The sequence below is a fragment of the Xiphophorus couchianus genome, chromosome 24 (assembly GCF_001444195.1).
Source record: "Xiphophorus couchianus chromosome 24, X_couchianus-1.0, whole genome shotgun sequence".
NCBI classification, from domain to species: Eukaryota; Metazoa; Chordata; class Actinopteri; order Cyprinodontiformes; family Poeciliidae; genus Xiphophorus; species Xiphophorus couchianus.
The window spans coordinates 7,191,265-7,218,367 of record NC_040251.1 but is presented as its reverse complement, the minus strand read 5'-3'; the positions used below and the strand labels follow the sequence as shown (position 1 = coordinate 7,218,367).

General features: G+C 41.8%; 1 protein-coding gene across 6 annotated transcripts in view; it reads right to left on the bottom strand.

The window, feature by feature from the left end:
* Positions 1–27,103, bottom strand: part of LOC114140282 (neural cell adhesion molecule L1.1-like) — a 46,333-nt gene that overhangs the window by 7,136 nt on the left and 12,094 nt on the right. For 4 of the 6 annotated variants that reach the window (XM_028010047.1, XM_028010051.1, XM_028010048.1 and 1 more), the window contains 23 exons: positions 18,556–18,858; positions 17,212–17,226; positions 15,728–15,830; positions 14,277–14,455; positions 13,620–13,742; positions 12,876–13,046; positions 12,181–12,295; positions 10,445–10,629; positions 9,815–9,946; positions 8,148–8,291; positions 7,954–8,065; positions 6,940–7,100; positions 6,635–6,788; positions 5,128–5,264; positions 4,747–4,848; positions 4,093–4,299; positions 3,613–3,683; positions 3,310–3,535; positions 2,651–2,757; positions 1,772–2,036; positions 872–994; positions 626–793; positions 87–200 (listed from right to left, as the gene is read on the bottom strand). In XM_028010047.1, the coding sequence (XP_027865848.1) occupies positions 87–200; positions 626–793; positions 872–994; positions 1,772–2,036; positions 2,651–2,757; positions 3,310–3,535; positions 3,613–3,683; positions 4,093–4,299; positions 4,747–4,848; positions 5,128–5,264; positions 6,635–6,788; positions 6,940–7,100; positions 7,954–8,065; positions 8,148–8,291; positions 9,815–9,946; positions 10,445–10,629; positions 12,181–12,295; positions 12,876–13,046; positions 13,620–13,742; positions 14,277–14,455; positions 15,728–15,830; positions 17,212–17,226; positions 18,556–18,676 (3,235 nt within the window). In that variant the 5' untranslated portion in view covers positions 18,677–18,858. Of the gene's footprint in view, positions 1–86; positions 201–625; positions 794–871; positions 995–1,771; positions 2,037–2,650; positions 2,758–3,309; positions 3,536–3,612; positions 3,684–4,092; positions 4,300–4,746; positions 4,849–5,127; positions 5,265–6,634; positions 6,789–6,939; positions 7,101–7,953; positions 8,066–8,147; positions 8,292–9,814; positions 9,947–10,444; positions 10,630–12,180; positions 12,296–12,875; positions 13,047–13,619; positions 13,743–14,276; positions 14,456–15,727; positions 15,831–17,211; positions 17,227–18,555; positions 18,859–20,387; positions 20,498–27,103 lie in introns of all 6 variants that reach the window. The other 2 variants (XM_028010049.1, XM_028010052.1) reach the window with 2 other exon arrangements.

Sequence of the window (27,103 nt, the reverse complement as noted above, 5' to 3'; positions counted from 1 at the left end):
TTCTCCTCTGCTTCACATCTTTTTCCAAGGTTTTAAAAACGAAAACATTTGGTGAAACTGGAATCTGGACGTGTCCTGCTGCTCACCGCTCTTCCGGAGGTAGTGGATGTGGAAGCCGTGGTTCCGGTGGCGGTCTTCAGGCACCCAGCTCAGGTTGAGCGACGTGACACTGGAAACCACGGTGATGTTTGTGGGAGGAGCTACAGGAAGCAGAGAGACGTTTGCGTATGCGATTCCACAAAAGTTCAATAGAACAATTTAATGTTTGTAAAGTTACACAGCCAAAAATTAACATTCATTTATCCTGTCGAGAGAAAAAAATGGGGGTTCGGTTTTCAGTCATATTTTCATCTCGTTACTCACTCATTTATAAAAATTTCAAACTAAATATTCAATTAGCAAAGTAAATAGTAAGCTTCAAACTAAATATTTAGTTAGCGTTTGAAGCTAAATATTTAGCTCAAAGCTAATTAAATATTTAGTTTGTAAATCAAATGTTTGGCTGGGTAACAAATATTTATCTTGCTATCAAATGGCGCCCCATAATAATCCAGAGCATCACTGTGTATTAATTTGTGGTTTCTGATTGTGGGCTGAAGCTGGGGTTTGATGGCGGTGCGTTTACCTCCTTCCAGCAGCGTGGCGCCCCTCCGTGTGATGGGCGGACCCTGTCCTGCTGCGGTGCGTGCGATGACCTTAAACAGGTAATAGCTGCTTGGGTCCAGATTCTTCAGTTCAACCTGGTTTACGTTGAAAACATTGATCATCTGGATCTCCATCTGGCTGCCTCCCTCTGACATGAAGCAAACCAGGCCCAACGTCAGATAAATTCATCCTGAATAAAGTCTCTTTTTTCAGACTCAGATGTTACCTTGCTGATATTGCACCTCGTAGCCCTGAAGTTCTCCGTTAACTTCATGCGGAGGAGTCCAGTGAAGAACCAGAGAGGTTTCCGTTGGGCTTTCAAACCTCAGAGATGCAGGAGGACCAGGAGCTGTGAAGATAAACGCACCAAGAAGGAGAGCAGAAAAATCGCTGGTCAACCTGGTAAACCGAGCAAGGAGCCCAAACTTCTCTGTGTTGTTGCGATAACTTAAAGACGTCCTATTATGATTCCTTATTCACTACATTTTTCACTTGATTAGATTTTAATCTGCTTATTTTAATCTGTTTTAAATCCAAATAAGCTGCTGCTGGCCACGCCCCCAAACCAATGTTTACACTATTGTGAAAGTGGCTGAAAACAGATGAGAAATACAATAGTACATCTTGGAAAAGCAGAAGTGGAGCCTCCTGCTCAACCAACAAGAATGCACCAAGTGGATTCTGGATGGAAAGTCAACCACACTGAAAAAACACAAAATCTTACCAAGTATTTTTGTTCTAATTTCTAATGCACACTAAGATAATCTGGCAGTGGAACTAGAACTGGACCTCCACCGGGGTGGCTAGGTAACGGGTTGAGCTTGGCTGCGGTTGCTAGGAAATGGCGCAGTTTGACTTAATTGGGAGGTTTTTGAAACGGCTTGTTTTTCAGACACCAAAAAACAGGAACTTATTACCAAAACATGGCTGAGTATTTTTCTAAGTGCTGTTTAAACGTTGAGGCTGTTTCTAGAAACAGCAGGAACCCAAATGGAAGAATAAAAATGTGCAAAAGGAGAATTTTGCATTATAGTTCCACTTTAGAGCTCAAACTGTATGTTTTTGTACAGTAGCAGCCAATCAGAGCTCCAGACCAAATGGATTTATTATCTAAACGTTGCCTCACCTCCCTCCGGCGTGTTGAAACGCGTCGGTGAGGAGCGAGGGCTCTCCCCTTTGCTGTTGAAGGCGGTGAGCTCCAGTTCGTACTGGGAGAACAGACGCAGGCCAGTAACCTCAGTGACCGTCTTGGGACCATCGACCTGCACCATCCAGTTGTTCCTGTTTGCCAGTTTGTGTTGCTCCAGTCGGTGTCTCTCCGCCGTGTGGTGGTGTTTGCCGAGAGATCTCCTGTCCCGTCCGCTGGAGGAACCCAGCCTCCTGATGTACAGCTGAAGAAGAAGAAAGATGATGACAGCTTTACTGGAGTCCCAAACTGGATTCTACATCAAAACCAACTGGGTTTACTGGTTCAAATGTCCTGGGAAACCAGTTAGGAAGCGGCCATCAGTTACCTTCCACTCTGCAGAAACACAGAATCTCACCAAATGTTTTCCTCTGGTTTCCACTGCAGAGCAACAAATCAACTTTATCGATCAGTTCAGCTTTTGGTTTTTGAAGATTTAATTTCTGGAAACCAGGATTTTGTCCACCAACACACTCCTTGGGTTTCCACAGATCAGAGAGATGTCAGCGCGCTGAGGGCGGCCATTTTGTTTGACAAACATGTTTCACGGCTTCAATTTAATTGGACTTTGAAGTCAGAGCAACTCTATAACAATGTATTGGAGCCAGGCTAAGACTTCATTTTTAACTACAAAAATTTATTCTTGTAATATTACAAGAATAAATTTGTAATATTACAAGTTTTGTCTTATTTTATGTTCTGAGATATTTGCATTTTTTAGAAATGTTTGGTAGGTTTCTGTGTTATTGCATGGAAACAGCTCTCCGTCTGGCTGGAAACGTTTTCCAGGATATTCCAGGACCTTGTAGGGAAGCGTACCCTGTAGCCCAGCAGGTGGCCGCGGACGTTCTGCGCTTCGTTCCACGTCACTGTGACGGTGCTGTTCACAACGCTGAAGGCAACACCGGTGGGCGGCTCCTCCGGCTCTGCAAGGAGAAAAACAGAAAGAGGCTTTTATTTTGACAGTCTGATATGAGGGAAAGGTTTCGATTTGAAGTGGAGGACAGTGATAATCCTGAGAGGGAGCCAAAAAAAACATATTATAATAAATAAATGATTTAATCTTGCACTAATTGAACCTGGTCTTTTCATCTCTTAAATTCATGTAAAACAAAAACATTATGAGATTCTTTTCTTGATGCTTTTAATAGTTTAATATCAGCAGAAACAACCGGCACTGAGTTTGAAGAGTTACAATGCTCATACTGCTTTAAATCTGTTTAAAACCACAAATTTTACTGTATTTTTTCAGGAATCTAATGACATACAGTATCCACACATGTTGCTATTTTATAGCCTTATTCTAAACCAGTCAACCAGTGGAGCCCAAAGTGGCTATTTTTCTACAAAATTTGAAAAATAATCTCAAACTGAAGTCAAAAATTAGAATTTTAAACGTTCCAAATGCATCATAGTAACTGTCAGAGTTAGAAAGTTGAACTTCCTGACTGTAATAAGTAAATAATCAGGAGACGTACTGTCCTCCCCAGAGTGTCCAGTGTTCGCCTCGGGAGTCGGTCCCGACTCAATCGCGTTGACAGCCTGGACTTTGATCTCAAACGGTGTGAAGGTTCCCGTGTTGTTCACCGTGAACGGCGGAGACTTGACGTAGGACCAGTTCCAGTCTGCATTTTTATTGTCGGCCTCCCTCCAGTACACCCGGTACTGGAAGTCCTGGCCGTTATGGAGACGTTTTTCCATCTCCTGCGGAGGAAAACCAACAGATTCGGTTGAAGTTTGGAAGCATTTCCTGTTTGGAAGCGAAGCGCTGAGCCACTCACATCCCAGGTGATAAGCAGAACGCCCGGCTCTGTGGAGTTGGTGCGAACATTCGTGGGGTTCGAACGTGGCGCTGTGGGAAAGAGAAGCGGAGAAAAAATTAGGATTTTCATTTCAACTCGTTTCCTAAAGAACCGACTGTAATACTAGAAATACTTCAACATATTTTTACTCAAGTAAAAATAAAAGAAGCTGTCCAGGAAATTACTCTAGAAAGTATTTGGTAAAAAGTCTACTCATGTAACTGATCAAACTGTCAATAATTTTATATCTAAAAATTGCATCATCAAAAAATAATAAATCAATTTATTTCAATGAAAAACTTATGAAACTTTAACAAAAACTGCAATTTTTGGTTAAAACATGTTTGTTTTTCCTCCAGAGGGAAGAAAATCCCACTGTGTAGAGATACTTCATAGTAAAATTACTCAAGTAGAAGTAAACAGTACAGTGTAGTAAAAATACTCCTCGTTCAGGTTCACCTGCAGGCGGAATGCTGCGCGGCTCGGTTGGCTCGCTGGCTTTGCTTCGGCCCAGTTTGTTCACGGCGGTGACCCTGAAGCGGTAGCGGCAGAACGGCTGCAGGCTGAGCTGGAAGTGGCTGAAGTCTCCAGGAACCGTCGTCCAATTCCTCCACGCCGCGGCGCCGCTGTCCGTCTGCGGCTTCTCCTCAGCTTCAACGATGAACTCTAAAGGCAGAAACTCGGGCCGTAAGCAATAACGCCTTAACGCACGATTAATCTGAAAATATTAACCTATTAATCTTACATAACACAGATTAATCTAAATACCATTTTGACAAACAACGATGAAAGATGGAAGTTTTCCTCGACATTTTAAACTTTCTTGTGTTGCGTCACTAGCCAGTGTGTGAACATCTACGTGCACAAGATCAAAATTTCACTCAAATTACGCCGGTGTTGCACCACATTCTGTGACCACAGGAGGCGCTGTTGCATTTTAACACGATGCTACGCCAAAAACGTAGGAAGGAAAATAAAGAAAAGGCCGAACTGTGTTTGAGTTTCCGGTTTGAACTCCTTCATGTGGACGATAATCCAGTGAAATGAAGCTCAGGTGACTTTTTTTTAGAAATCCAAACCAAACAGATGCGTCTGAGTTTTTCTCCTCTCTACCTGTTATGGGGCTGTTGTGTGAAGATCCTGGGATCCAGCTGAGGGTGGCGCTGTAGTCCTCAATGGGGGACAGCGATACAGAGCCGGGGGGGTCCGGTGGAGCTGCGGGCCCAGAAAGTGGCTCCAGTTAGAAGTTCACATGCATCCCATCTTCACCATGAATCTAATCTTAGCTCAGAGCTTTTAGCAATTTATTTTAGCTCATATTTTTTAATGCAGAGGAATTTTAAAAGTTCGGTGAGTTCACTGCTGAGTTGCAGCACAACTGGTTGTAGGAAGTTGCATACTGGATATTCAACCAATGTTTTACTTTTCAGCAGAAATGATCGACGTCATTTTTATTGGTAAAGCCAATAAACTAAAATAAAGCGACTTCCATACCTAACACAGTGATGGAGCCGGTGGCCATCACCTGGCCCACTGGGTCGGTTCTGACCTCACAGGAAAACTTTCCTGTGTCGTCTTGTTGGGCTTTTTTCACCTGTAAGGTGTGGTTCTTGTGGAGATTGTACCTGGATCTAGAGAAAAAACAAGCAGAAAAGTGATGCAAATATCAAACAACTGGACAATACATCAATAATAATATACATCGCAGCAGACAGGATCAATATCAATAGATAATATGTCTGACAGACTATTAAATATATAGACATGTTGCAACATGATGTCACACAAAAGATCCCGCCCCAAACTCCCTGAGGACGAACAGCTGCTGGCTAACAATGACTAGCATCGGTTTTAGCTGTCAAATGATCAACTTAAAGAGATAAATATTAAATGCATCCGTAATATATAAAAGAAAAAGGGACGCAGCGCTTTGCTACTAATCGTCAACACTACAACTGGGTAACAAGTTCAGGAAAAAAAATAGTGAGGGAGAGGGAAGTAGTTCAGTTATGCTAGCTTGACTATGACAACCGTGACATGTAGATGGGATGTGGAATCCGTTACAATAAAAAAAGGCAACATAACACCAACTAACTTAACACCAACTAACTTGACTAATCAACTATGGCTGCGTTAGCTTAGCTAATAGCAGCGGAGGCTAATCTACACTTATTAATAATCGCAAACATTAGTAAAAACAAACATCAAGCATAAAAACATAAAGCTGTGACACACTGAATGTTCTGTTCTTTGTGTGGGAAATGTTTGACTGTTTTTTAAATCCTGATACACTAGTGGACCTGTTGCTATGGCAACAAGTCTGAGTAGCACAGCTGAGACAGAGCGAGAAAAAGAGGAGTACGAGTTGTTTTGGGTTATTCTTTAATGGTTTTTCTGTTATTTTTCCCTTTGCTGTGCCACACTGCACTAAATTAAAAACACCTAAAGAACAGTCTTTAGTTTGTGCTTATGCGCAAAATTTCCAGATGTAAAAATAAAATCTAATGAGTCTGAAGAATATTCACTGAATTCCAATGCAGAACAGCACAGCTTTCTGGGAAATGTAGGCAGAGGAAAGACTTCAGCCGCTAAACCTCTCACAGCCAGCTAAACAAGGCGAGTGGCTTCAGCTAACTCGCTCGCTCTTTGGTTGCCTAGCAACAACCCGCTGAGTATCTTCCACAACAGTAGCTTAATGTTTTGTCTCATAACTGCTTAAAAATAAAGAACGGCTTGGAGAAAAAACAAGATAAAACAGGATGGATCATTCCACCAGTTGGTCAGTATTTCAGTCGATATCAATAATTACTAATATTGACTGATACGAAGTGCTGATATGTTTTTCAGTCATATTGCTCAGCCTTACAAACAACCAAAGCCTGATAAATATGACTGGATGAAATAGTGTTAGAATAATCCAGATTCTGGACGGGCTCCCCCTCAGCAGAACCAGTCTGTTGCCAGTGTGTTTTCATGCATGTTCGGGTTTGTGGGCGTTTACTTGTTAGGCATTGGGAAGTTCAGGTGCTGTCCGTCTTTTTTCCACTGGACGTTGGCACGCAGCCGAGGATCTTTGTAGAAGTGACAGTCCAGGTAAGCAGTTTGTCCCCGGCGGACGTGAACGTCCAGCGGACCTTTAAGAATCACAGTTTGATCTGGAAGAGAGAGGAACCATCACATTTTATTTTGGACATCTTTCAAATCACCTTTACTCATGAGGGAGTTTTATATTCATAAGAGCATTAAAGTAAATAAATATGACATAAACAGCAATTAAAAGGAGAAGAAAGCTGAAAACTCCCTCACTGAAGACTTCCAGGTTAGCGGTGATGGAGATGTCGGTGTTGTCAACAGAGCAGGTGTAGGCGCCGCTGTCCTCATGGGTGACGTTGACCAGTTCAACCGTCCCATTGGTGAATAAGGAAACGCGATTATCCAACAGCAGAGGAACGGTGTCCTCACGCAGCCTGAACACAGAGAAGCAGTCGCTGCTTTAGCATTAGCCTGACTAAAGTTATAACTAACTTTAGCGCTTTAGCATTAGCCTGACTAAAGTTATAACTAACTTTAGCGCTTTAGCATTAGCCTGACTAAAGTTATAACTAACTTTAGCGCTTTAGCATTAGCCTGACTAAAGTTATAGGTAGCTTTAGCGCTTTAGCATTAGCCTGACTAAAGTTATAACTAACTTTAGCGCTTTAATGTTAACATAATGATTATGACGTGTTTATGATATTTTTATGTTTTCATGATGTTTGAAAACATAAAGCACTTTGAACTGCCTCGTTGCTGAAATGTGCGGTACAAATAAACTTGACTGATATGATTAGAGCATTAGCATTAGCGCAGCTAGCTTTAAAGTTAGCGGTTCCCACCACAGCTGAAACCCATTTGTTTAGAGTCGCCTTTGACTAATAACTAGAAAGTAGATGAATTCTTGTCTGGATTACAACTTTTATCCCACTGTAATGTTTTTTAAAATCATTATTTCTGTTTATTTTATCACTTTGAACTTCCCTCTAAGCTAAAGTGCGCTGTACAAATGACTTTGACTTGACTTAAGTAGTATTTATTTATACTATATCTGGCACTCATGAACTAATACCCACAAATATTAATCCCAGAAACTAATCTGACTAAATTTATTGAGGTATTTTTCTTTTCACATGGGTTTGTGCTGAAAAAGTCATCAAAGTTGCTTCATTTTATTTGCTTATTAGTACATTATCATTATGTGGAATCACTTTGGTGTACAGAACTTTAAATTCTCACCTTGATTTGAGTTTTTTTGTTCTAGATTAAATTCTCTGTGCTTCTCACCATGTAATCTGAGGTCGGGGAGCCCCAAACGACTCGCAGTCCATGCTGACTTGTTCACCTTCAAACACTTTGTACACAATCCCATCAGAAGACAGGATCTGAGGCGGGAGCTCTGCAGGACAGAACCAGACTCATCCACACATTCTGGAGCATGACAGTGATTTTACACACAGCAGAGTGTGACGCGTTCCCACCGACGACAAACAGGTTGATGTTCTGCAGGATGGAGCCGTGAACGTTGGCGGCTTCACACTGATAGATGGCCGTGTCAGAAACGACCACGTCCCTCAGGATCAGCGCGCTGCCGGTCACGCTGCGGCGAGGATCCTCGTCCACCGCTGCCCAGGGATTTACACCGAAAAGAAAGATGGCGGAAGAGGAGAGAGAAGAAGAAAAACCGGCACAATAAGACGGCAACTCTTCCTGCTGCTGGCTCGCTGCATCAGCGATGATTATTTGTAATCAGAGTTCTGTGAAGGACTGGCACATAAACTGTCCAGAGGTTATCGCGATAAACAATAATATTGTTGCTTTGAGACCATTTTAAGGCAACATAATGGTAAATGTATGATAATAATACAAAAACACATTCTGAAGATCAATAAGCTTTAAATTCTAACCAACATCAACGACATTTTAAATATCCAAAATAAATAAATAAAACAAACAACAAATAAAATTCATTCTGAAGACTCTGAAAACAAAATTATTCTAAATAATTTACAAAACTCCAGACTGAAAACTTTCATCCTCCAGTTTTTGGTAGAAAAAAACAATAAATCATGCAGATGAAAATTATTCTGTTTTTTTAAATTTTATTTATTTATCAGGTGATTAACTGATTTATTGCTTATTGGGACAAGTTTCTTTCTATCTTCTTTATTCCTATTTTTTCCCATTTTCTGTTTAGTGACTGAATTATTACCACCATTTTCAGCCATTTGTTGCTAAATTCCCCGTTTTAAACTTCTTCTGTCCTCCATTACTGGTCTGAGTTTACTGTGGCAGAGAAACCTTTAATGCATTTCAGTTGTTTTTATCTTGTACGTTAATTTAATTACTTATCTGTTTTATTTTTAGATGCTGCTGCTTTAAATCGTTAATACGGTCTGAACTGTGTTCCTCTGATCTGCGCTCCACGTTTCTGTTTTTATCTTATTGTGTTTGTGTTTTTCAGTTGCTTCTGCTCTCAGACTGTTTCCCTTCATGGACAATAAAATGTTTGTCATGTTATTTTTCATTCTGGTCTTCTTTTAAAACAGTTTTCTGTATTTTTGAAGGTTCTTTCTTTGCTTTATTTCTTATTTCATAATTTTTTTCTTGGATTCTTTGTTGATGTCACACATTGTTTATTTTCACCCATCTTTAATTTATCTTCTTAGATCAAAATGTCTTAATCTTTCCTCTTTACTTAATCTCTGTGTTTTACCCAAACTTCCTACTCGTTTTATCCTCTTGTCCTTTCATTTATATCTTTTTTGCATTTTTCCTTTTGTGTCTTCAGTTTTATATTTTTCTCCGGTGGAAAGTGTCTTTCTCTGGACGTTTATCTAAAACGTTTCTGTCTGGGTAAGGCTGATCTTATTTTGCTCTTCGGGACAGAAGTCAGACTGAGCGGTGCCAGATCGTCTCTAATGTTCGTCTCAACCTTTAATTTACAGGATAATGCAATCGAAGAGAAACTGAGTGAAAGGAAATGTTTCAGGTCACTTGTTCCTTCAGAATAATTTCTGTATGACTTTGTAAGTCTTCTCTACAAAAGAAAAGATTAATTCTGATCAGATAAATTAGTATTTTTGGTTGTTTTTATGATAAATATTCGGTTTAAAGTAGTAAAAGGACAGGGTGAATTGTGACCCACCTGTGAGCGGCTCGCCGTTGATTCTCCAGGTGATGGCGGGTTCGGGATTCCCCTTGGCCAGGCAGTCCAGCCTCACGGTTTCCCCCGGCGCGTACGTCAGCTCTGGGAACTCCTTCACCCAGTAGGGAGCCGCTGGACAGACACACAGACTTTACCGTCATAAAACATCCAAATAAGTGAAATTTCATTTAAGGCTTTAATAATTATAAAATAAATTAACAAGTAGAGGGATCAAGAACCGTTTCTCAGTAGTTCATTTACTTATCGGCTTCCGTAACGTGAGACGTATTTGTGTGAAGATGTAACATATATATAAATATCTCATATGTTTAACGTTGTTATAACATAAGAAAGAAGAACAACAAACTTAAATCTGAAGGTGCGACTCGCTCAGAGAACAAAGCATAGAACTAGATTAAATAGATCGACCTTTATGGATCGGATCGGTTTCTCCTTTAACTCTTCTATTCAAACCACATTTGTTTCATCTTCTGATCGTCCTGGCGTCTTTTTTCACCTTTGACCTTCTGACTGGAGCATGCAGAGCCAGAGAGCGTTGAACTGTGTGACTCCGTGTTGAACCTGCTGGTTTGTCTTTGTGTTGCTGAAATGTTTTCGTTTCTCTTTCACCTTTCACAGTGACGGTGAAGGAATGTGTAGCATTCCCGTGGACGTTGTGCGCCCTGCACCGGTACTCGCCGTCGTCGTCCTCGGTGATGCTGTCGAAGTAAAGCCAGCGGTCGAAGCTGTCCAGCGAGGCACTCGTGGTCTTCAAGTCGCCGTCTGTCTTCTGCCACTCCACCCAGGGAGTCGGCCTGCAGAGACGCAGGGCAGGAAGAAACAAAACGGCCTGATGAGGTCAACCCGAATGACGGGAATCAGATGTGAATAAATGCAGATAATCACAGGAAAGAAGCAGACTGTCGAGTCATGTGGGGTCATGTGAGGTCATGTGGGGTCATGTGAGGTCATGTGGGATCCTGTGGGGTCATGTGAGGTCATGTGGGGTCATGTGGGATCCTGTGGGGTCAATGTGGGGTCAATGTGGGGTCATGTGGGGTCATGTGGGGTCAATGTGGGGTCATGTGGGGTCATGTGGGGTCATGTGAGGTCATGTGGGATCCTGTGGGGTCATGTGAGGTCATGTGGGATCCTGTGGGGTCATGTGAGGTCGTGTGGGGTCATGTGGGGTCAATGTGGGGTCATGTGAGGTCATGTGGGGTCATGTGAGGTCATGTGGGGTCATGTGAGGTCATGTGGGATCCTGTGGGGTCATGTGAGGTCATGTGGGATCCTGTGGGGTCATGTGAGGTCATGTGAGGTCATGTGGGATCCTGTGGGGTCAATGTGGGGTCCTGTGGGGTCATGTGGGGTACCCCAGGACTCAATCCCAGGACCCCTCTTATTTAATATCTGCACTAGCTCAGGTTATAACAGGAAATACGATTAGCTACCATAGCTACGGGGATAAAACACAGCTCTACATCACAAAGTCACCAGGTGACTCTGAACTGTCCAATCACTGAACAGATAAATGGATGTACCAAAACTTTCTCCTGCTGAACAGAAACAAAACTGAAGTTATTATCTTTGGACCTAAAGAGGAACGATCTAGAGTTATAGATCTAGAGTCACCACACAGCTTCAGTTATTACAGCTGGAAACTAGAGATCAGGCTGACCTCTGACCTGTACCTTCAGAGCCACATAAAGTCGGTTCCAAAGTCGACCTTCTATCACCGGAGGAAAATCTCCAGGACTGAAGTCTCAGATCACAGAAACTTTAGTTTCTCTTTAGTGGCTTTGATTCCTGCAGCAGGTCTGACTGACAAACCAGCGGTCCAGAACGCTGCTGCTGGAGTTCTGACTAGAACCAGGAGGATAGAGACATCACCCAGTTCTACAGTCATTCACTGAGAGAAAAGATGTTAAACTACTGCTGGTAGTTTATAAATCGCTGAACGGCTTCAGTCCCTTGTCCTTCACACTGGCATCAAATAGTGAAACTTCCTCACCAACATGCAGTCCAGCTCTACAGAGCTCTGCTAATGAGCTAGCTGAGCTGAACCAGAGAGAAATCTACGAGTTGCAGGACACGGCCATCACTTTGCCCTGCTGTGTGGCATCAGAACTGGAGGTAGAGAGATAAAGAAAGTTTCTGCGTCCTTTACCCAAAGTTCAACACTCTTGCATCAAAAGACTGAATTCCCTCCTCATGCAATCAGGTTTGCCAGTCTTGCTAATGACCAAGTTATGTGATTCAGGCATGTTGATAAAGAGACGCACCAAAGAGATGCTGAACTTTCAGTCATACTTTATAAATACTGAACACACACACACTTCAGCAAAGCATTCTGGGATTCTTACAGGCCTTTGGGGATACATTCGAGGGTGACACTTTGACCCCTGAGGGCCTGCACTGCGGTGTGGGAGCCATGGGGTTGGAGTAAATCTGGTTTTCTTCCACGAACGACTTCGTTACCTGGGAAAGAAAAACAAGAATCCATAAGGTGATAAGTCCGGTAGACCCGGTTCTACTGGAACCAGAACTCCATCATCTGCTCCACCTCCAGCTGCTGTGGTTCTCCGAGTCAAACCAACCTGTTCCCCTCCTGGCCTGGGGGGGCGCTGCACCAAGAACCACTGAAGGAAATGACACATAATCCTCTGAAGACACTGAGAGCAACTTCCTTCTTCACCAGATGGAAACAAGATGGAGGCGACAGAGTTTAGCGGTTGGAGGATTTCTCTTCAGTCTTTGGCTGAAGACCAGGAGCCATTTCTGCTGCTAAGCTAGCACATTTGTTTTGTTTTGTTTGCATTTACCCAGAATGCCCTACGCTGTAGTCCACTTCCTGCTTGTGGAGCGAACTGTCCGGTCCGCTTGGCGTTTACACATGCATTCAAAGTTCACTTTAATCAAACTGAGACCGAGGTGTACAGGCGGACCAGAGTTAGATTCTTTGGCTGCAGTGTGAACGTAGCCATAGATATGCCAGGCGAGTGAACATATGATGTGTGAGTGTGTGTGGGTGTGTGTGTGTGTGTGTGTGAGCCCTTACTTGATTGGACGGTGAGCCTAGCCACAGTCACTGGGATAATAGTCCTGGCTGCAGTGTACTGGGCGTAGCAGTTGTAGTCGCTTCTGCTGTCGGTCTTAATGAGGTTGGCGAAGTACAAGTTTCCGTCCAGGCCGATCATCACTCTCTCATTCTGGGGAATGTGACGCATCTCTGTGGAAAACAGAGAAACTCAAACTTCATTTTGTAAGATCTGCGGTGAAACCACTCCAACAAGTCACTAAATACAAACACAAATTTAAAAAGAAAAAACCTGAGACATCTCTGACTGGACGATTCCACTTTGGACTTCAGAACCGTAAATTATTCTGGCATTCGCTCCCTCTCTGTTTAGATCTGCAGTCAGTCAGTCACAGTGCCACCTACTGCCCAAACTGTGAAAAGGCTGAGATTTACATCCTGTCTCAAAATTCCTGGATAGACTTAGTTACGTTTGGATCATCAGTGAAGCAAATGAGCCAAAACCAGAATAACTTGAGGTTCTCAGATAAAAAAGTGGAATCGTTCAATCAGCAACGTCTCTGGTTTCCAGTTAGACCAACCACTTCCCTTTGCTAATGTTGTGTTTATTCATTTGTAGTTGTGTTTGGTGAATTGTTGAAGTGGTTTTTACTTCATCGTAAATGAAATAAATACCTTTCCTTCACGCAAACCATCCAGATTTTCACCTAAACCCGGTTTATCAAAAGAGCTGTGAGAAAACCGTGAACAGAAGGAAATACTGACTGGTTCCCATCCAGTAGATGTACGGAGGCGTCGACCTCTTCGGAGGGTTACAGGTCAGGATCAGGCTCTCTGATTCATACGCCGACTTATCCACTTCGTTTTCTTTTGCTACAACCGGATGAGCTGAAACACAAAACACCAGAAAAAATCTATCACATGTAACGATAATGACATAATCATCCAGATCAATAAACTTTCAATTCTAATGAACATTTAATACTGGAGCTGGAAAACATTTTAAAATAAATAAACAAAACAACAAATAAAATGAATTATGGAGTCTCTGTAAACCAAATTATCCTTCATAAAAAGGTTTAATTGAGACAAAAACACCAGACTGAAGAATTTTATCATCCAGTTTTTGGTAGAAAGAGAAACACAATAAATCATGCAGATGGAAATTATTGATCTTGTTTTAATTGATCATGCGGCTAATTGATTTATTGCTTATTGCGCCACAGAGAGTTAAACATGGACCTCCCACCACTAAAACTGCAACCTCATGCCTGAGCGATAAATCTGTTCCTAGGAAACAGTTGCCAGAGCAACAGGAGACGTTTCCCATTGAACAGAGCCTCACAGTGCAGCCGGGTCAGGTGGTCGGTCCAGATCAACCAGAACCAGAACGGTTTTCCTGATCTCTGCTGTGAGACTCACGCTCCACTATGACCTCTACGGTCTGTGTCATGGCGGTGCCCAGGTCGTTGGAGGCGAAGCATTGGTAGACGCCAGCGTAAGACTCCAGCTCCATCGTTTCTTCATCTTCTGAGGCGTTAATCTTTCCAGAACCGCTCTTCTCTGGGCCGAACTGGACCCCATCCTTCACCCAGCGGATCCTACATGCAGAGGAGAGAGAAAGTCAAAAGTAACACAGAGTACAGGATGAGAAACGGTTACCGCGGCGACGGGGAGCACTCGAGATGACCCGACTCATTCAGTGGCGTTTGTGTCAGATCGGTTATCAAAACATAAAAAACAGTTTGCAGTCTGGCTGATAAGGCTGGAAGCATAATCCAATCGATCGATTATTGAAATAATCATTAGCTAATCGATAATTGGAGTATCATCAGAGCAGCAATTGAGACAAAACTTTACAAATAATATAAACAGTTTGAATTTAAGATTTCAAAATAAATTTTAGTCTGTAAATCTGTTTTACCCAGATCCACATCTGTAAAAAATATCTTATTAAGCTCCTTTTACTATCAATTATTAATCAGATCATATAAAAAATAATCCTCAGATCGGCCCTTTACTGCGCTGATGTCAAGTCAAGCAGAAACAGCTGAACTTTTCACATCCTTAACGCTCTTATTGCATTTTAGGCAATAAAATGTTTATTTTCTTATTCAAAAAATGAATAAATTATTTGTTTGCATACTGAAAGGTTTCTAATATTGTATAAAAAAGGCTAAATTGGTTAAATGAAAATTCTGCAGAGGGCCAATTTTCATCCGAATAGTAATCAATTACTAAAATAATCGATTATGATTTACTCTCCGTTAGCTTTTTAAATCTATTTTGACTTCTGAGATTTTTCCTGCAGTTGTTCTAAAAGTATTTTTTATTTTTTGAGAAACCATCCACTGCTGTGCTGCTGGTACCAGTTCGTCGTGTCGCTGAGACCAGAAACAGTTTTTCTGATTTCCAGTTGATGTGCAGCTGAGTTGGTTCAACACGTTTCCACCGTCTGAGTTTCGCCTTCAGAGAAACTTTAAAAGCAAATTAAATATCTGCTGACTTCGATGAAAATAGTTCATCAAATTTCAGTTTTTATTTCTGAGAAAAGCTTTCCAGGTAGAACAGTTTTTATGATAAATGTTTGGTAAAATAATCGAGAATCTCGTCCTGGAGCGTCGGCCACGCCGCCGCTTGAGTCGCCTGCAACTTTTCCAGATGTCGTTTATTTTTAGCGTTTTCTTATGACATTAAGTCCTGAAGAAAACCAAATGAGAGGAAGTGTTGTCAGACAAGACGGCGTGAGATGGAAAATGTTTTCCTCTGATTTTGTTAAGCGTATATTTGTTTCCATGGTGACCTGAATGTCAGAGGGAGGAAATGAACAGCAAACAGGACGTGAGCGTTTGTGGGAGAGGCGGCGCACTCACAGCGGGGTCGGGCTGCCGGTGGCGTTGCAGGTCAGAACGATGTCTTCTCGGGAAAACGCCGTCACCGATCTGGGAACCACCGTCAGTTTGGGAGGCGTTTGCACTGAGAACACAAGGAAAGCACAAATCACAGAGGAACATCCCAAAACCAGAGCAAATATCAACGCTGCTGGTTCCCAGCATCCGACTCAACTGGTTTTAAAAAGCCTAAATGGCTCAAACTTATTTAAATATCTTCAACGAGATCAAATAACCAAAAGTCATTAAACACTCCACGATCCAGACTCTGGGTTTTTATACTGATAAAAAGTTTAGGCGATTTTAAGGTTCTTCTAAAGACCATTTTTATTTTTAAATTTTATATTTATTGACCTTTTTTTTGCAAAGCTGACATGACAGAGACAATAACATACAATATCAGCCAGAGTACAAAATAAACCGTAAACAATAAATTAAATCTGACAGCAGCCTAAACAGACAAAAAATAAGTAAACAAAAATTTAAATAATTAAAATAGATAGAAAAATTAACTAACTACTGATGCAGGGAGACTAAGAAGGCATTTAAGTATTTGTAATTTTATTTATGTTTGTTTTCGTTTTATTATAAGTGGTGTAATTACTGATGTCTGTACAGCATGTATTGCAGTTTTAACTGTTTTAAATCTGATTTATAAATAAATTTGATATTGATCATCCATCCCAGATCAGAACGTTGAATTATTCAGATTTTAACTTAAAAATCCTTGTTTACTCAAATCCTGGAGATATAACAAAATTAATGAAAAGTTAACACAACTTACTACTGTAACTAATAAATCTGTTTCCAGATTTATTTGACTTAAAGAGTAAAAGTTAGTAACACAACTAAACCGGCTGAAATGTTTTACAGTGTGCTAAACTGGAAACTCTTTAAGAAACAGTCTGTGTTTTATGAAACCTTTAACATGATTAATTTATCTTAAATTTCCGTTATCCTCCTGATTCCTGAGTGCAGCATTAATCCAGGTAAATCCAGGTGAGACCCGACATTCCCAAGAACTCAGAAACATTTCCAGATTAAAGTCCTTTAATGTGGGATTAAATCTGCTTCTCTTGGTCTTGGCTTTAGCCGGAAAACTAATCTATGTCTCATCATTTTTGCATGAGAAGACTTTGTGAATGGAACATTGTGCTTCAGACGTTTCCACACAGAAACTGCAGTGTGAGCTGTTTGCTTGCAGGAAGGAGCTTCAGACATGAACGTCTCCTCACAACACAGGTCTTACTGTAACGTTGGGTTTGAATTAAACTCAACTGTTACAGTCAAACTTCCAGTTTTTCATTCATTCAATGGAAATTCATTTGCAGACACCAACCAAAAATTCTGAAAATTATATTGTCTGCCTAAATGAAAGTTATAATGTAAAGCTTTATATCCATGACATTTAGAAATAATAGATAATTTTATTCCTGTCAGCGGTAAAAACAATAAAAACCACTTACAGAGCTGTAAATTATCTGTTTGTCCACACGGAGGCATAGAAGAAGAAAGAGAGGAAACAGACATGTTTAATACGGTTCCGATTCTGACCTGCAGCGTTAACCTTTGACCTTTTCAGCCATAAAAACAAACACCAGACTGACAGTTGGAACTGGAATCATCTGAGCTTCAACCTGATCTGCTGCCAACCCATAATGTGTGTTGGAGTCAGATCAACATCAACGGCTGAAATTTCCTGTTTATTACGTACAAACTGCAAACTGAGCGATAAACTCAGAAAAACAACAAGTGCTGCAAAAATGGGAGCAATAAAAGTTTTCACTGCAACTTTTATCGTTTTCTGCAGTTTGTCTCGTTGCAGCTGAACTTTATGTTGTGAAGTGGAAGGAAACGTTTTCACAAACAGAATCTGGAAATAAGACTCACTCTGCTGCTACTAAATACAATCCAAAGCAACCAAAGGTGACAGCAGATGCCCCCAGTTTGTAAAATTTGATTAAATTCTTGTAGCTGATTAAATCCTAAACAGACAGAAATAAATCGGGATGTTTTCACCTTTCATAGTCCAGTAGACTCGGTTCGATTTGGGACCAAAGTTGCAACATTCGTAACGTTTTCAAACCAACCAAACTCTTTGAGCAACCTTTGAGCAAGTGGACCAGAGACCGCTGCAAAACTACAGCGCAGGGCATTCTGGGTAAATGCAACCAAAACAAACATGTTAGCTTAGTGCTAGCAGCAGAAACGGCACCTGGTCTTTAGCCAAAAACTAAAGAGAAATCCTCCAACCGCTAAAATCTGATGCCTCCATTTAGTTTCCATTTGGAAGAAGGAAGTTGCGCTCAGTGTCTTCAGAGGTTTCTGTGTCATTTCCTTCAGTGGTTCTGGTTGCAGCGCCCCCACAGGCTAGGAGGGGAACAGGTTGCTCAAAGGGTTTGGTTGGTTTGACTCAGAGAGAAAAAGAACCACAGCAGCTGGAGGTGGAACAAATGTTGAAGTTTTCATCCCCAATCAAAACGATTGGCCCAGTCAAAGTCAAATTAAACCTAAGTTGAGCTGAATATAAGTACACAACGTTTGAATTTCTAACTTTTAAATGTATGTATTTTTCCTTTCCACCTCACAATTCTGCTCTGCTTTGTGTTTGTCTATTGCATAAAAAGCCCAGCGTGTCTCACTGGCGGGGCGGGGCGGGTGCGTCGTGCCTTTAGGAGGGAAATGTTTGGATTTGGGGGTAAAGAAGGACCAACTGAAGGTCGGGGTTCCTATAATCTGGGGAAAGGACACACTGTTTGGAGGAAACAGCTTTCTGTTTCCAGAGATGTTTGCGGCGGTGCGGTACTCACAATGCTCCGGGATGATGATGGCTCCCTGAGCAAACAGGAAGTACAGAGGGAGGAGGAGGAGGGGGAGAACAGGGGGACAACGTCCCCTACAGCCCATCCACAGACACTGCGGCGCGCACATCTCTTAATGTCCCATCAAAGGTGACAGAAAACACCCACACACTCATCAACACGGGACAACACACACCCTCCCAGTTTAGGCACACACTCCCCAGGGAGACGTGCTTAATTCAGTCTGCGCCGGTTTGCTTTGGTTTGCTTTGGCTGCTTCCCGCTTTCCACAATCCCTCCGTCTGCAGCCAACTGAGGAGGAGGAGGATGAGAAAGAGGAGGAGGAGGAAGGGGGTTGACCGAGAGAACAAAGGAGGATGAGAGGGGAAGAGGCCAGGACACATGGGACAGGAAACACAGACAAAAAGGAAACATCATTAATTTCATCTAACAAGACAAACAAGACATTCAAATTAACAATCATAGCTCATGAAAAATTAACGCAGAACAACAAATCTGAACATTTAAAGAGACTTTTATCTTCAAATCATGGATGGAAACATTACGGCTGAAGAGGACCGGGGGGTTTTGTGTTAAAAAGATAAAGCAGTTAAGTCATCAAGATAACGTCCAGCTCAGATCAGAGCAGCAGAAACATCTTCACCACTAATTAGCTTACAATGACGGATGGATGGAAGATGGAGGGATGGAGGGACGGAGGATGGAGGGACGGAGAGGTGGAGAGATGGAGAGGTGGCGGGATGGAGGGATGGAGGATGGAGAGGTGGAGGGATGGAGGATGGAGGGATGGAGAGATGGAGGGACGGAGAGATGGAGAGGTGGCGGGATGGAGAGGTGGCGGGATGGAGAGATGGAGGGACGGAGGATGGAGAGGTGGAGGGATGGAGGATGGAGGGATGGAGAGATGGAGGGACGGAGAGATGGAGAGGTGGCGGGATGGAGAGATGGAGAGGTGGCGGGATGGAGGGACGGAGGGATGGAGAGGTGGAGGGACGGAGGATGGAGAGATGGAGGGATGGAGAGATGGAGGGATGGAGAGGTGGAGGGATGGAGAGGTGGCGGGATGGAGAGATGGAGGGACGGAGGATGGAGGGATGGAGAGATCGAGGGATGGAGGGACGGAGGGATGGAGAGGTGGAGGGACGGAGGGATGGAGAGGTGGAGAGATGGAGGGACAGAGGATGGAGAGATGGAGGATGGAGGGACGGAGGATGGAGAGGTAGAGGGATGGAGGATGGAGAGGTGGAGAGATGGAGGGACAGAGGATGGAGAGATGGAGGGACGGAGGGATGGAGAGATGGAGGGATGGAGAGGTGGAGAGGTTCTGTCTGCTTTGTTCTGGCCGCTGACCCGTGTCAGGAGGTGATAAGAAACATGAATTTCTTCCTTTTATTTAAACTACATCACCACTAAATCTGCTTATTTCTAATTCTTGTCTTTTATTTCGGGAATTTCTCTTTACACCTTATGAATTATTCAAAATGTTGGTTTAATAAAACCTGCCTGATATCTTACTGTTCAGTTTTACACCCAACTCGATGTGAGAGCTACGGAAGCCCATTTCTACCATAAAAGAAAAAATAAAAGCCCAACAAAAAGTCATAATTTACGTGTTAATTACAAGAATAAAAGTCATAATTTTGACTTTCAATCTCAGTTACAACATACAAAGTCACGTTTCTCTAAGGAAGCTTGCAACAGTTTCTCAAAATGATCATTTAGAAACTAATTATTGTGACTTTTACAGCAGAAATTACGGCTTCCTCCTAATTCTTTCTTCTATGGCAGAATTGGACTTCCATAGAGAGCTGACCTCTAACCTTTTAAACAGTTTTGGGACCAAGAACAGCAACTTCTGTCTTTCTGTGATCAACTGGAGGAGACTCTGACCCAATAACCAGCATATTTTAGCGACCCGGTCACTGGGTTCCTGTAAGGAGCGGGATCATGCAGTGACTCAGAACTATGATGCAGTTTCATCAGACGGTTGCAGTCAGAGATGCTTTAATAATCAGAGGGAGAAAATGAAACATGGATTGAAAGTGGACCGAGTAGGAAGCTCTGAGGAACCCCACAAGTTGCTCCCTAAACGTTTCCTGTAAATTCCAGGAAAATTAAAGTTGTATCATTTATCACCAACAACTAAAGAGACAAAGGAAAAACATGAAGTCTAGTTATGAATTTTAAATTCATAACTGCAAGAATAATTGGCAAACTTCTGAGAATAAAAGTCATAATTACAACTTTCAAAGTCGTTATGAGATTCAAAGTTATGAGATAATTTTTTTAAACTTTATACAAAAAGTACCAGTTTGTATAAATGTTTGGAAAAAAGGAGCTCAGTCATTTTTACGGAGGCCATCTTGGTTTAGATTAGGACATTTAGTGAAAAATTGGCCGCCTTCCCCAGATTTATTGAGATGTGATGTCACAGGAAGTGAACCGCAGCTTTCAGGTTCAGAGTATTTCTGCTTTAGTTTTACACCAGGAGGTCCTGAAATATGAAGATGAAAGGTCAGAGGTCGTTATTGGACGTGTCGTATCGTATCAGTCTGTAAGTGCTCTTTGGCTCAGGACTTCTGAGACACACATGGTGTTGGAGGCGGTGGCAGCTGGCCTGTGGACCCCCGGGGGCTAATTGTTATGCAACCTGTGCCCAGCACACATCACTCTCTCCAACACACATCCATCTTCACGACGACTGTAATTTATGCCCAGCCCAGTCATTAGAGGATTCTTCATATTTTCTGAAGGGGTTGCATTAGGAGGTTGTAGCAGCTGCTAACTGTGGAGAAACCTTGATGCTAGCTTAGAGCTAACTGGGCTAACTAAGCAGCGGATCACTGTGATGCTTAAACAGCTCCAGTTTTTACTCCATCGAGTGTTTCCGACCCGTTCCATTGGGTCCGAGAGGCTTTAGACGGCAGATGGGTCCAATCAGCCGCTACTCCCAGCGGAGAACGGAGGACGAGGGCACGAAAGGAGGCGGCGGGGGCAATCTAATCAGGGACCAGGGGGCAGAACGGGGTGCAGGTGCAACCCAGCAAGAAATTAACTCACTGATAGATTCCCTTCTGCAGGAATAAAAATCGGTGAAGGTGGACGGAGAGACGAGGAGAAGGTGAGAAGGAAGAACGATGAGGGTAATTATCAGACATACGAGACGAAAAATAAAGAGGTTTCCCTACCTTCCCCCCGTTTGACTGTCCATGTGGCCTAAATTCAACTGATTTCATTATTCATGAGTCACACACACACACACCCACACACACCCCTACACACACACACACCCCTACACACCCCTACACACACACCCCTACACACCCACACACACCCCTACACCCACACACACCCCTACACCCACACACACCCCTACACACCCACACACACCCCTACACCCACACACACCCCTACACCCACACACACCCCTACACACACACACACACCCCTACACACACACCCCTACACCCACACACACCCCTACACACACACGCAGATGTAAGTGGTTGGTTATTTCCTGTTGAGTCCTGATGACGAGGAACCAAAACTGACTGAATGAGAAGCGATTCGTAGCCAGAAGTTTTAATTTGGTTTAATCAATCAACTTTATTTCACATTTCAGCAACACGGTCGTTCAAAGTGCTTCACATCTTAAAAAGACAAAATAAAAAGTAATAAAAACATCATTTTGTCACCAGTTTGAAAACAAACATTACAATCTATCGAGTGACATCATCAATATGATGGTCAACGTTCCAGATATTATTAATCAAAGTTATTAATCTAAACAGGTGAGATTTTAGCCTTGATTTAAATGAACTCATGGTTTCGGCTGTTTTGCAGTTTTCTGGATGTTTATTCCATATTTAACTTCAGCTTCTATGCACCATAAATCTGGAATAAACTGCTGAATTACTGAGTTCCTTTAATTCTAGTCTAAAAACTCACCTGTTTGAGTTTATTTTGATAATTAATAAATGAAACGTTGATATTGGATGTTTATTGATGATTTTGCTGATGTCACTCATCAAAATGTAATATTAATTATCAATTGTTGGCTGCATGTTGTTGTTGTGACTGTTTTTAAGATTTAAAGCATTTTGAACTGCCATGTTACTGAAATGTGCTACAAATATAAACTCGATTGATTGATTGATTGATTGATTGATTGATTGATTGGTGAACTAACTGGATTTACAGAATGAGCTGAGCTCTGAACACGGTCTGTTGTTGCAGAAATTAACTTGTAAAATCCTGAAAGGTAAAAAACTGTAACATTTGAACTGAGGTTCAAAAACTGTAACATTTGAACTGAGGTTTCTTCCAGCCAGTGAAGTTAGCACTTCCTCGGGCAGCGGTCCAAACAAATCAAGTGATTTCCCAGCAGCGGAGGAGAGCTCTGATCAGAAAGAGGAGCGCTGCCGTTAACGGGCGTGGCCGCCGGTTGCTTCTGGTTGGGCGCGGTGGCGGAGGAAGCAGATGGAAACCTCTTCCTCACAAGCTGAAATCAGCATGCAGATATTCTGGAGTCTTCCTCAGAACGGCAGCGAAACGCCACCTTGACCCCATGCTGTCCTTAGATTAGATCATTTATCTGTGGAACTAATGTTGGTATTAGAACCAGACTAAGAATTGTTGTTTTTTTAATTACGAGAATAAAGTCTGAATATTAGCAGAATAGATACATAACATCACCAGAAGTTATGAGAAATTATGAGAACAGATGACGTTTGTCAGTGTGTGTGATTCTGTCTACATAACTGACTCATTTAATCAAAGTCCTGCTGCTGGTAATAATTTGATGCTGTTGTGTTAAAAATGACGCCCAACAAGCAGAGAAGCAGCATTCAGCTTCTGTGCTCCATAAATCTGGAACAAACTTCCAGAAAACTAAAAACCAGCTGAAACACAGAGTTCCTTTAAATCACAGCTGTTTATAGAGGCTTTTGAACCACAATAAATGCAACATTGATCAACATATTTGATGTGAATCGATGTTTTTGGTGATGACACCTGATAAAATATAATGTTTGTTCTCAAACTGGTCACTGATGATGTTTTGGTGACTTTTGTTTTTATGATCTAAAGCACTTTGAACTGCTTTGCTGCTGAAATGTGATATACAAATAATCTTGATTAATTGAAACTTGATTGATTGAACATTTCTCATTTTAGATTTTTGTTGTTCTCCATGGAGGAATTACTTCTTCTGAAGTAATTTTTCACCAGCTGGTCTCTTTCCCTGTAAAAGTCTAAACTTTTTGTTTATCCTGAAATCTAAAAAATAAATACAATTTATTTTGGTTTTGCCATAAAAATGTTTTATATAGTGTATATTTATAAAACTAGGGGTAAGAAGGTTTTCTGGTTCTAGAAAATTTTTATTTTGTTGCAAAGGCTGAAAAGGTTTCCGACCTTTGAACCCAGACATTTATCTATAGAATGTACCAATATTGGGTTCTGCTGTTTTATTAATTTTTCTAACGCCATAACCATCCATCCATTAGTGTTTGTCTTGCCGTCAGTCGTGTGCAGCGTTGGTGGGCTTATCTCCTGCACACAGTCACACCTGGGGCGATTTAGAGGCTTTCAGTAGGAAAACCTGAATCACGCATGCATGACGGGAACATGCAAACCCCCAGCATAAAATCCGACCGAGGAACTTCCTACTTTGAGGAAACGTCACCCAACATGTAGCCGACTGTTTATTCTGCTCGTAATCTCTGTCACCAGATTGGATTATTAATCCCAGTCTTCACCAGAGGCAGAAATTATGTTTCCTTTCCACTATTTGGTGAAAAACAGAAACACGAGAAACGTTGGGTAAAATGTTGGGTACAAACTGAAACCGCAGATTTGATTGGTGTTTGCCAGCAAAAAAACTGAGGAAATCTTCTGGTTTCACCACATTTTCCACTTTAATTAAGGAAAATCCATCCAGCAAATGAGCTTTTGATACGTTCTGTTGGGAAAACACCAAGAATCCTGGGTGGGCGTTTCAAGATCTAATATGGCCGCCACCAAGTGGCAGATAAACCATTTATGTGAACTTCAGACTGCGTGTATCTCTTTAAAACACATAGTTGGCTCAAAGTTTTCTCTGATTAAGTATAGCTGAATTTCTGTGAAAATGTGAGAACAGATTAACACGTTTAAATGTCTCCTGATAAATAAAACGGTGGGGGGGTGTCAGCATGTGGGTGTTTTTGATGTTTTCTTGGCTGTGGATCAGGGGTGGAGGGGCTGAGTTTCAGCTAATTGATCTCCAACCTGCCAGACGTCAAAGTGTCCTTGGGTAAGACGGGGAACCCCCACACCGCCCTCGATATGCTAATTGCTGTGCAACGGGGTGTGCATTGTGTGAGTCTGTGTGCAAATGGGTTAATCATAGAGCGCCTGATAACAGCTCAATCTGTCTGCAAAAGCAGCAAATAAAATGAGTTCATTCATCAACAAGAACATCTCCAACAGATAAACTCTTTACTGCCAGAAAACATGCTAACCTCTTCTGGTAACCAGTTTCATAATATACTCCCAAAAACAAAAAAAGCTTTTCAGAAATCACCAGAGATGCTCATAAATTTAATGTTTAAATCTTAAATAAAATGTCTAAGACAAGCTGAAGCGAGGCTCACTGTTTGCTTGGTGGGTCGACTTCAACCCCCCTCCGACTCTTAGGGTGTTTATTTAAAGGGTCTATCTGGCCTTAATAATGTGTGTTCTGTTAGACCTGAATGTGTCTTTAAGAGAAAATGGTTTTAATAGAGGAATTATTTATTGGTGAAGGTCTCTATATTTCTAATTAAAGATGAAGAAGAAAAGAATAACCAATAAACAATATAGGAAGGTAAAGGCAGAAGCCAAAAACAAAAAGTTAGTCAAAAAGTGAAAAATTACAAAATTTTGTATAACAATGAATATTAACGCTAACTTGAACCGGTTAGGTTAGTCCTATGGTAAATACCAAACATGTTTGTTACATTTTTTTAGATAATGAGATTTCAGTCTGCTCAGTTCTGTCTATTCGGAACTGTTAGTTCCTCCTGTCACTTTCAATCCAATTAAGCCACTGCTGGCCACGCCCCCTAACTCAACGTTTACACTCGCACGTGAAAATGGCTGCAACAGATGCGCAATTACACAACCATTTGTCTTTGAAAAGCGGAAGTGGAGCCTCCTGCACAACCAACAAGAATGCAGCAAGTGGTTTCTGGAATGCAAGTCAACAACAAAGCACTTTTCCAGCAGCCATTGTACAGCGCATACAGTGGTAAAACTAGCTGACCAAATGTGCTGGAGTTCAGTTTAGGTTGCCAGGTAAGGGCAGAGTTTTGGTGGGGTCGCTAGGTAACGGACAGCGCCTGCAGATTTGTGATGTTACATTTCAGAGGGTTTTGAAACGGCTCATCTTTAAGACACCAAAAAACATTCATTTATTACCAAGAACCAGATGGGTAATTTGTTTAAGTGCTTGGCTGTTTCTGGAAGCCGTAGAAACCCAAATGGAAGAACAAAAACAGGCAAAATGTAGATTTTGCATATGTTCCCTTTCAAAACGTTCTTCCTGTATCTCTCTTACGTTGCGTTTTTGTGACATTTACAAACTGAAATCTAGAATCCACTCATTTCATCGCTCAGAACGTTTCTTTTCTCATTCAAATTAGTCATTACACTGAAACGCAGTCCAAACACTTCTGGGTTACCACCCCACTCACATTACCGCCCACACACATACACACACACACACACACACACACACACACTTCTCGTAGACATAAAGCCACTTGCCCGTGGGTGTCTGTCCTGTCCCCAACACGACAAACAAAGCAATTGCAGAGGAATGCATAAATCTGTCATTAGTGAAGGAACGCTGCTGTCTGAACAGCGACCCACTCCGGGTGGGTTCCCACTCCAGCTGGGGTCCATTAGATTTAGCCGAGGGGCGAGAGGTTCCAGCTGAGAGGGGCAAACCCTCAGGGCGCAAACAGAGACACGCCAAGCAAAGATTTCACTCCCATCGTTATTCCGGATTAGTCAAAAATACAAAAGTTACTCCTGATTAGTTAAGAATTAAGGTAAAAGTATAATCTTCCTATGAACTGCAATCTGCTGTTTCTACAACGACATATTTGGGCCACTATAAGAAAAAAAAGTAGTAAAATTCTGCCAAGAAACTCAGACTTAGAAACTAGTCTCAGAAATTTTCTGGAAAAAAAATTTCCAGAAAATTCCAGGTCAGGATTTTTACAAATATGTAACCGGCAACCGACCAGAAAACTGCAATCGGTGCACCATTTTTCACTGTTATTTTGTTTGGACATTAAAAGCTCCCCACAAAAAAGAAAACAAAAGACAGAATATAATTTTCAACTTTCTACAGATTCTGGTTGATTTAAAACAAATATAATTTGCAGATTTGTTTCAGTTTGCAGAAGAAATAATGAGTTCAGCCAGATTCCAGAAACAAATAATTTTCCATAATTATCCTGGGAATCATCTTATTGTGTCCAACATGAGGAAAACTAAAAACTTTATG